Below are 10,742 nucleotides of genomic sequence, written 5' to 3'. Positions count from 1 at the left end.
TTACTTCAAAAAACCGGCCAAGTGCGAGTCGGACTCGCGTTCCAAGGGTTCCGTACATTACACAATTTTTTAACAATGTATATTTTATGTGAAACATGTGTGAAATGTCTTTAAAAAACCGTAGGGGTCGGATCAAAACCTAAGTAATTAAGTCCGACTCACGCTTGACTGCACATTTCTAATAGGTTTTCCTGTGATATATATATAATTTTATACCCAGTAGTTTCGGAGATAAAGGGGGAATGGTAATTTTTTGCCTATTTTCTTGAATAACTCCTAAACTGTTTATCCTAAAATTATAAAAAAATATATTTGAGATTCTCATAATGAGCTCTTTCATTTGATATGTAACACGATATAGTTTGAAAAACTTTATTTTTTAATTTTCTCATTTACCGCCCAAAAGTGTTCCCATGTTTAAAATTCCTTTGTTTACGTTACATGTCCGCCTTTGGGTCATAAACTTACATATGTATACCAAATTTTAACTTAATTGGTCCAGTAGTTTCGGAGAAAATAGGCTGTGACAGGCGGACAGACAGACAGACGCACAAGTGATCCTATAAGGGTTCCGTTTTTTTTCTTTTGAGGTACGGAACCCCAAAAATGTCGAATAGGTATTAAAGAATATTATAAAAATACAGCTCCTGCATTAAATCGAGAATCTAGTAAGGAAATTACTGACCTCGTCAACCATTCAGCTCCCAAAACGGCCGTTGTTAAAAACGCGTCACAATGCGCCGATATACGATTGCTTCATGCCTTTTAGCTATTGCCTAGTGCGTATAAAACCAGTATAATTTGAGCATACCATAATTCTATTTATAATAAGATTCAAGTTGAAACTCTAGGTCCATGGGATTAGGCGCACAAGTTGTTTGCAGAAATAGCAAAGCGTCTGGTTGACTTAACTGGTGACCGAAGAGCTGGCGGCTTCCTCGCACAACGTATCAGCATTACGATACAGCGAGGAAATGCCGCCAGAATCCTTGGTACAATGCCTCAAAGGCCTATTTTAGATTTAAGCTAGTTATTAATCGTTTAGTCGTTTAGTAGTACCAGTACCACCGTATAATAATTTAATAAATAAATAATAGGTACATCAATATTATAGGACATACTTACACAGATTGACTAAGTCCCACGGTAAGCCCAAGGAGGCTTGTGTTAATGTATATATCTTGTATGTAAATAAATGGTTTTTACATAATAAGTCTATTTTGCATGTATATTCCATATTCCATAGCTCAGCTGGTGGTAGCAATCGGACCGGTGTTTTGAAAGTGTTCTTGCCGAAAGCGATGAATTTTTCTTTAATATAAAATATTGTAGTAGGTATCCCTCGCAAACGTTTCTGCTATATAAAATTTTGTGGAGTGAAATCGCCTATTTATAATTTCTCCTACGTCAAATTATAATTATGAATTGTATCAGTACAGAACCCCTAGTGTAAGTGAAAGTCAAAGTCAAAGTGTTTATTTGTAAAACATATTAGGTAATAAAACTATTACAGTGGTGTATAAAATTGTAAAAAAATGTAAATTTCATTCGATAACCTGAAAGAAATTACGAATGAATGTGGAGGGAAGTATCGGGAGAGGAAAACCGAGAAAACGGTGGACGGACTGTGTGAGAGATGATATGAAACGAACGCGAGTGAATGATGAGATGACGGGCGAGAGAGGTGTATCGAAGAAAAAGACTTACTGCGCCGACCCCAAATGAATAGGATAAGGGCAAGCGAATGATGATGAACGTGACGAGCGTTCGCGTTTGCGTGGTCTATTTTTGTATGGGATTTGAACAGCGCGCCAAGCGGGACGTTTGGAAACTCAAAATCCCATACAAAATGACAGTTAACGCAAACGCGTATGTCACATCAATTTACACTGAATCGTCGAATGAAATTTACACTAGGGGGTACTGAGGACCAGAGGGCTTACCGCGAATCTCGTTCGACGTGTAGCGTCCCTGTCACACTTGCGTACGAATTTACAAGTGTGACAGAGAGGCAACACGTCGAACGTGGTTCGCGGTAGGCCCTCAGAGCTCAAACTTACATTGGTTCGAGGCACTGGAGAAAGCGATGGTAATAACGGCCTGCTTTTACGATGATCTGCCGCTTATGGGTCGTAAAGAGGCCCTTAATCGCGGTGTTTTCATCGTGTGTGTTGTATGGGCGGGTTGTGCGGTAATTTTGCTGACTTGGTTTTTTTTTCAATAGGAAATCTGTAGAGGTATTATAAGCAAGCTTATATTGGATATTATGTATTTAGTACATCGCTAACTGAAATTCAAAAAAGTCAAAGTAATACCTAAGTTGCAGTCAATATGAGGAATTCTAATATTTAAGAATGATATTACGTTTGACGCGCGCAAAAACCCGCATTGCTGACGTCGGTGAGAAGACTGCTAGGCTCAAATGGGACTGGGCCGGTCACGTCGGCCGCATGCATCCAGACAGATGGGCTAGCATAGCCACCAAATGGATGCCAGAAGAGGGGCGCGGACCCGGCAGGCCCAGACGGAGATGGCGGGACGACCTAGACACCTTTCTCAACAACTGGCCGGAGGAGGCACTATATCGGGAGTCGTGGAAAACAAGGGGAGAGGCCTTTGCCCAGCAGTGGGACACCATAATGGGCTAGTAAAAAAAAAAAAATTACGTTTGACGCTCAAATTTCGGTTGTATCGACTACTCAGCTTCTCTGTTGTAGCCTTGTTGTTGTTGTGTTGTCATTTTGTTTATTCACATGGCGGTGACAGGGCCTAGGATAGTTCTTGATTTGTTTTTTTGTGCTTCCACATGCACCGATCAGCCTGGGCTATATTTAAGATCGTATTAAAATAATATCTAAACGCTAACATATATTGCTAAATCCGAATCAGCTCCTAGTCTTGGTTAAAAATAAATAATTGATCAAGTTTTGTAGTTACAAAACTCCCAAGTGTCGTATCTAATTAGATATATGATCAAGGAATTTATTTTGTAGTTGCGACGAAGTATTATTAGCTTTTTACAAGCTAAGAATTTTATTAGTTTTGAATGATTCACGGTTAGTTTCACTAGACTTATATTGACCGGGATATGGACCGTAATTATATACCTTTTTGTATTGTTTTTGAGCTCCCGATATTTCGACGCAGTTACATGCATCTTGTTCACGGGTGACTGAAGATAGCGGGTGGGTGTCAAAGTTGTGTAGACCGCGCTATCTTCAGTCACTATATTGTTACGGTTCAAAATCGTAACTTGGAACCAATCTCGTTTCGACACTCCTGGCGACATCTAGCGGCGAGATTAGGAATAGTGTTGAGTAGATTAAAACGATAGTCGGGTCGAAGGCGTTTGACGCCATCTGTCGGGGTCTGATAACACCTTTGCATAAACCTGGCAACATTTACTGCAAGGCGTGTTCTCAGATGCTTCGATACATTATTTAAGGTCTTGTTCTGGGAGTATAATTGAAAATAGCGCACACGGATTATTTTCCAATATATTCCATCGTCTTTCTCAAATTATTTTAGACTCATAGTTTGTCAATTGTTTGTTGTTGGTTTTAGTCTGTCTCATTTCAAACATAGACAGAGAGAATCATGCCGTCTTTGTCTTGCACTAGTACCGGCACCCGAAAGAAAGGGATGAATGATTTTTCCAGTTGTCACTGACTGACAGATTGGTTTGACCGACTATAAAGATAATTTCGATGGCCGAGTGTGAGTTTTTTTGTCCTCTTGATATGGCAACTTAAATACGTGGGGACGTGGAAGGCGTACGATGCTCCGTCACTTTTCAATTCGGCATGGCGTGAAGCGCGAGACATCGTCGATGGAGAGTCAATTCTGGTCGAGCGAGCAGCTCTAAAATGCAAATACACTTTGCAGCTTATAACCCGTAGCGAGGTAAGTTTCTTGATGTTTGTTATCGTGAAAGCGCAATTTCTATAGTGCTGATTTGTATTAATTTTTGGTTTCTTTGTTAAAGCATACAACGTGGCAATGGCGTCCTTTCTTTTGAATTCCTTGTGAATCATTTTAACTTGGCTTCGGGTCAACATGTTAGAGGTTGATACCAACAATTTCATCAAGAGTCCGGGTAAGGAACAGTGATTTAATATGGAAAAGTGTAGTTTTTTTCTTTGTCTTTGTGCATACGTGGCAATAATGACCATGGGTACGAAATTTAATCGTTTTCTCATGAGTGGTAGTACTCTATATGTACTCTAGTATGTTACTATGTAGGAGTTTTAATTATTGTCTGGTCTGTTTTCGTGGGAGATAAAATCAAGGTGCACATGGGCATGCGCTTTTGCCAACATGTGTTTCAATGTGTAATTTTGTTTGTAGCTTGAAAGCCGGTCCTTTCCCCGGGTCCTTCCTTTCGCCCCTGCACACCTGGCTTTGTCTTCTGGAACGTGCTGGCGCAGCCTGCCCTTGCAGTATTGTTCTTGTGACTCCGTGCTGTTCATCGCGGCTGTGGCGTACTGGTTAGAACGGCTGGCTGGATACGCAACGACGGTTTCGCTGCGTATCATCGCGACTCCTGCCGTCTGCTGACTGGAGCGGCATGTAGCCGCAGTCCTGCTGCCTCTGTAGCAACACGTGTCTCAGGTGTGGTCAACTCTAATTTCTTTTAGTGATCTCTTAAGACTTAAATTAACCTAGCAAGGAACATATAATAGTGGCCTCTTAGATTTGATTTCAAGTGCAAAGTGCTAAGCGTGAAAACAGGACTTCATAGACTTTCTAACGTTTAACGTCTCATTATAGCATAGTTCACCCTAGCATAATTACCATAAGTATGTAAATTCTGTATCAGGCCTACTGCCCGTCATCTATTTATTTAAGGATTGTGATTTAATGTGTAACTGAGCTCAAACAATAGTTTATTTTATCTCATATTAATCCTCTTTTCTTTTGCACGCTTTATGCGTGCTGGCGCCCAATCTTTCTTTAGCTTCATATATTTTATCTACTAGGAGATATCTTGGAAACTGCCAGACGTGTATTGTGATAGCAGCGTCGAGACCCACAACCCTGAGAGAACCCAAATAGAGTCTATAGCTTAATATACTGGTTACAATTGGCTACCCAACTGGTGGAGCGACGCTTTTGCTTCTTATAATGTTATCACAGTCGGTGGTTTCTAAGGAAATCTCTCTTAGCTATTTTTTGAGCTTGCTAACGCATGCACTTCGCACATCTTTACTTTTGAAACGCCACTTGCCCTGTTTGCTCGCCTACAACCTTACTTAATACTTTGACCTTCTACTTGTCTAACATAATATATAGAAAGATGTATTATTTATTACTTTTACTGAAAACAAGAATCTGTATTTTTTGAAACTGTATAGGAAATTCTCTAAAATTTTAACTACTCTGTACTTAATTTTGTTTAAATTAATTACTTACTGTGTATGTAAAATAGTCTTACATATAAATACTTACTGTTGGTTCAAGATGAACTCAATTTTCTATGTCAATGAATGTGAAAGAGACCACTATAATTTAAACAATTTTTTTTAAAGGCACCAAGCGACTGCACTAAAATTAATTTATTTCTTCTTTCTTCAAATTTGTTGGTCGCTGGTAAAATTTCAGGTCTGCACAGATGTTGTTCGTGGTCCTACTTCACATCGTTGTCTCACCGCCATCTCTGGTTCAATTCGTTCAGGTCTACTCGCTGCTTGAAGGTCAAAGTTAGTTCGCTCCATCTCACTTTAATTATTCTTATATTTATTCATTCATTGCTTTTATAGGTCTTGCAATTGAAGGCTAAAGCACTCTATTATTATTACTGATACTCATTGAAAGTGAAACTGTTTTTTTAAATTCTACCATAAGAACTCTGTACTAAGCCGACAGCTGGTACCTATTCTCATTTAATTTTCTCTAAACACTTCATACTTACATTTAGGAAACTTAATTTTTAAAAGTAACTTAATGCCGCCTTACTCATTCTTTCTTAGTAGTATTAATTTGCAACTACTATAGTTAGGTTTAAGAAACCTAATTTTCTTTCCTATTAGAAGTGATGTTTATAAAGCAAAATGTCACTCAAGTTTCTCTCTGTGTTCTAAACAGGAACATAGTGTACTTAAGTCATATAGACAATACCTATTCTTACCCTGTAGGTATTATTTTATCTCATTTTGTTAAGTCTTATAGTTTTAGAATGTTTTTAGATAGCCAGCACACGAAGCATAGTTTTAATTTTCTTACATAGGTTACTAATGCATCAACAAATAGGTGTATACTCTCTTCTGTAATTTGTCTTTTGTTTATGCAATGTTCAACAAAGGAATATTGTCTAGGTATTTTCTCTGTTCTAAAATGAACGCTGTACTTTTGCCTCTCTGCAAAGTACGAATACCTACTCTTGTAAATACTAATTACTTTAAACACTTAGCTTAGGTCTATTACTTGATAACTTTGCTATCTAAATGTTTAATAAACATGGTTGAAAATAAAACAACAAAGCAAGTTATCTGGTTACTTTAATTGTTAGGATCACATACACAAATAGTTTGGCATAGTGCCCACTGTTTGAAAATACATATCTCGGACTTGACTTTTTAATTCACCATAACCTAATAAAGTGTCTTTGTTATGTTGAATTTCACACTGGATTTTTCTATGGTACATTACAGGCAATGAAACTGTTGCTTCTTGACGTCGAGTTTTCGTTGTCGAGGAGGCTTGGCTATGATTTTGTCCTCTGGTGTTCAAGACATCAGCTGGTTTTCTAGATTTTGAGGTCGGTCTAGTGCTCATTAATAAAGTGATGATAAAAAGTGTTTTGTGCAGTGAAAATTGTGGTTGAAAAGTGCAGTTATGTGTTAATTCATGCTCCTCTGAGCATTGGATGGAATTTCGAGCCCATCTGGATCGAAATTTTGATAACATGCTCTCATACAACCTACAATTTTCGATGACATTTGGCGCTTATGACCTTTTGGAATGGGAAGCTCCTACGTAGGACGGGGTGCGTTCCATTTCACGTGAAAAAACTTAATTCAGACTTGAAGTTTTATTTTTTTCTTGTGTTCTTTATTGTGGAAATTTATTTCATGGTGTGTTCTTACACACATTGACACTGGAAAAGGGGAGACTGGGGTAATTAGTGCCCATCTCTATTTAAAACTGACTTTCTCGTATGACTGAATTTTAATTTTAACTTGAATCTCTGTGTAGGTATGTTCTGCTTATTGTACACTGTTCTCTCTCTCTCTATGGACAGTGTATGGGGAAATTGCTTCCACTTCTGTTGGAACAAAATCCTGAGGGACATATACTCACGTGACTTAATGTCTTGGTAAAATGGTTACTTTGAATGCTTCTCTTTGTATCTCTGGAAGGGGACGGAAGTCTTCGGTGCATTTCTGCACATATGGTACAAAAGGGGAGAAGGGGGTAAAATGTATCACCGGTCTTGACACTTAAAATAAAAGTAAAAAATTTGTAGTTTCTTTAACTAGGCGTTTATTTGACTGCTAAGTCGCGGTTTATCTACTTTCATGCATTGGATTTTCTCTCACTTACAATCCGTGCATGGGGAGTTCGTGTCATTCTACTACACGTCTCCATGGAGTCGACAAGGATCGAAAATTTTGTTTTCTTCCTATCTGTACACCACGCTCTGGTGTTACAATAGTTTATTCTTAGCTTTTAGTGCTTGAGAAGTCGGCAAAGGTTGGACGTGCACCCCGCTCAGGTATCCTGTGCTCGCTGCATCACCAATCTTCATCGCTCCCAAACTCACTTAGACTATAGTTCTTGCATGTTAGGTGTAAACATATTAAACTTCATTATTGGTGCTGCATATGCCTCATGGCAAAGCGGAAATAGGCAGTAAGGTATTTAAAAAAAAAAAAAAATGTCAGTAAAACATTTTTTTTTTATCTAAGTTAGGTGGTAATGTTACGGTTCAAAATCGTAACTTGGAACCAATCTCGTTTCGACACTCCTGGCGACATCTAGCGTCGAGACCCACAACCCTGAGAGAACCCAAATAGAGTCTATAGCTTAATATACTGGTTACAATATCACTCAATATAAGTCTATTTAAGAACTTTATTCCTTTTTAATTATTATCTATCACCATCCAGTAATGTACTTGTTTCCTTGTTCCTAATCAATTCATCGTAAGATTAACCAGGAGGCTTATTTTAATTGTAAACAGATTATGAATTTGATTTGGATTTTTTATGGCTATGATCTGTCATTGTCAAAAGTAATGTTTGTGGTTGAATAAATGTCACTTTTGACACTGACAGGTCATTTCCAAATTAAATTCATAATCTGTTATTACAATTTCAATAAAACGTTTCTCATACCTTACATAATTCAGTAGTCCTGACATTCAAAAAAAAAAATACTAGATATATCTTGCCGCACGAGGGGTTAGTAAAAAGTGTAAAAACCATTGAGTTATTGTTACTATAGAGACGACATACCAAACAATGAAATTGTCGCAATCACAACCGATACCACGCGAGCAAAACGTCGTAAGCGCCGTAAAAATTTATGGCGCTTACGCGTTTAGGTCGCGAGATTCTCGCTCCGCTTCTATGGTTTGATGCCAAAACGGCAGCAACTCATGGTGCAAAATACTGGTTCTCTGTGCCGGTTCTATACGTGAGTAAAAATAGTTCAATGGTAAAAGCAGACTCTTAATAAACGCGCTTAACAATTCAGGATTCTAAATTAAGTATGATGTGTATAGCGCTTAAGCCGCCAAGGCTATGTTTTTAAAATCCTTCTTGAAAATAAAACAACCATATAGTAACTAATGAATTTATTTACATATTCACATATAATCTGCAACATTGACGTATATATTATCTTAAGTATTATGTGTCTATCACAACATTCAGTTTCGGGGGTGCGTGGGCGATCATAACAAATGATACGCGCACGCGCACGTGGCGAGGGTGAGGCTGAGGGCGGGAGCGGCACCTGCGGGGAAAAACTTGTTTTAAAATCCACTTTATCCATGACCACAGATTGGGAGCGCCGCGACAGTATCTCGCCCGCGAGATAGACTACCGGTCTGTCTCTAATTAATACTGTAACGGCCCAATTCGAACAATGCTTATAAGATGTCACACCGATACGAAACTGATCTGTGTGTGTTAGAAAAATACGGGCACTACGGGTAGTGTAATCTCGTGGGCGAGCTAAGCCGGCTGGTGCAACAGTGTGGTGTATCAAATTATACTACGTAAAACCCGTGTAAATCACTAACAGCTTATTCGAACGTACACTTTCATCAGTATGAACGATAACTAAATAATGTCACGTGCGTCTCTCACGCGCTAATACATGTACGGACAAGTACGAGCAAAACGGACGATATCATTCTGATATAATATAACTGACTGGTCGCCCGTTCGACAATATAGGCTTAAAGTTTGATGGAGTAAAATCCGTTTCCACACCGACACTCTAAGTCAATTACTGTTAAATAGTTGGTTACCCGCAAAGTCCTCGCCAGTAACAGAGGCGGGGCGGGGCGCGTCCTCTCGCACGGTCGCTCTCTCGGACTGGCGCGCGTAAATGTCCAGTATGATGGACACGCATAACTCAAGAAACAATTTTATTAAAGTTAGGTAGAGTATTTGGTTACCCGCACAATTCCCGTCAGTAACAAAGGCGGGGCGTGGCGTGTTCCCGCACTGTCACTGACCTGCGTGAGTAAATGTCCAGTATGACGGACACGCAATAGCACAAAAAACAATTAAAGTTAAATGTTTTTGGTTACCCGCAGAATCCTCGCCAGTGACAGAAGCGGGGCGTGGCGCATCCTCTCGCACCGTCACTCTCTCGGACTGGCGCGCGTAGATATCCAGTATGGTTGACACACAGCCCAATTCGAATTGGCCGCTAGGCGGTGGCACCAACGTATACCTGATAAACGTAATAACTATTTAAAAACGTGTCAAGATCTTTAAAAACATCATTCATCTTAAAACATCGAAGAAATCCAAATGGCATTCTGAAAATTGAAAAATATGAAGGCCTTGCCGAAAGTAATCAATACGGCGGTATGAAAAATTGAAAATTTGTTTATTGATTACAACATTTCACAATTTAGTTATGCTTGGAATCTCCTTGTAAGTATTGTGAATACTTTTGACAGAAGACCTCGCTACTAACTATTAAGGTTTTATAATTAGTAACCGAACATTTATATATAGGGATAAAATACGGAACAGAAAATTACCCGACACAAAAGTTTTCTACATTCTGTAAAAATTCAAAAGCCACGCAGTAAATAACCATAGTGTAAGTATTATAAAGGCGTAAGTATTTAGGTACACTATTAAAACGCGATGCGACATGATATATGTCATCAACCGATGTGCATAAAACTGTACAGAAAAATATACGGGACGTGTACAGCGTCAAATTGTTTTTGGGATAGAGTGGGAACTATGGCCCAAACCCTCTTGTGAGGGGAAGTCTGTCCAACGGATGTTTTGGCTACTGATAATTAATGGTCATAGATCTGATTAATATTAGCATACTTGACTACACTATGGTTCTTGCTAGGCTCCTCATGGTGGTAGGCCCTGGCCAGGCTGTTACTGGTGTACGTCAGCCCAACTCGGTACTGCTCCGTCTCCAAGACTGTTATCTCCAGCTGGCTCGACGCTCCACGTTCTGTGAAGTCCAACTCCGATACAGGATCCGCGACCGTTTCTGCGATCTGCAGGCAAAACAATCAATGAATTTTAGTA

At 39.1% G+C, this 10,742-nt stretch overlaps 1 protein-coding gene and 1 long non-coding RNA gene across 2 annotated transcripts in view; one reads left to right on the top strand and one right to left on the bottom strand.

The window, feature by feature from the left end:
- The first annotated feature begins 1,585 nt into the window (after positions 1–1,585).
- The window catches only part of LOC134751464 (uncharacterized), a 401,504-nt gene continuing 392,347 nt past the window's right edge, over positions 1,586–10,742 (top strand). The window contains exon 1 of the long non-coding RNA XR_010128665.1: positions 1,586–1,656. This is a non-coding gene — a long non-coding RNA (uncharacterized LOC134751464). The remainder of the gene's footprint in view (positions 1,657–10,742) is intronic.
- The window catches only part of LOC134751431 (uncharacterized), a 357,891-nt gene continuing 355,931 nt past the window's right edge, over positions 8,783–10,742 (bottom strand). Inside the window, exons 5-7 of the mRNA XM_063686839.1 lie at positions 10,530–10,711; positions 9,764–9,909; positions 8,783–8,958 (exon numbers count right to left, since the gene is read on the bottom strand). Of these exons, the coding sequence (XP_063542909.1) occupies positions 8,897–8,958; positions 9,764–9,909; positions 10,530–10,711 (390 nt within the window). The 3' untranslated portion in view covers positions 8,783–8,896. The remainder of the gene's footprint in view (positions 8,959–9,763; positions 9,910–10,529; positions 10,712–10,742) is intronic.

This window comes from Cydia strobilella, chromosome 22 (genome assembly GCF_947568885.1).
Source record: "Cydia strobilella chromosome 22, ilCydStro3.1, whole genome shotgun sequence".
Classification (NCBI taxonomy): Eukaryota; Metazoa; Arthropoda; class Insecta; order Lepidoptera; family Tortricidae; genus Cydia; species Cydia strobilella.
Note: the sequence above shows the minus strand (reverse complement) of the source record. Positions and strands in the feature narration are given on the sequence as shown.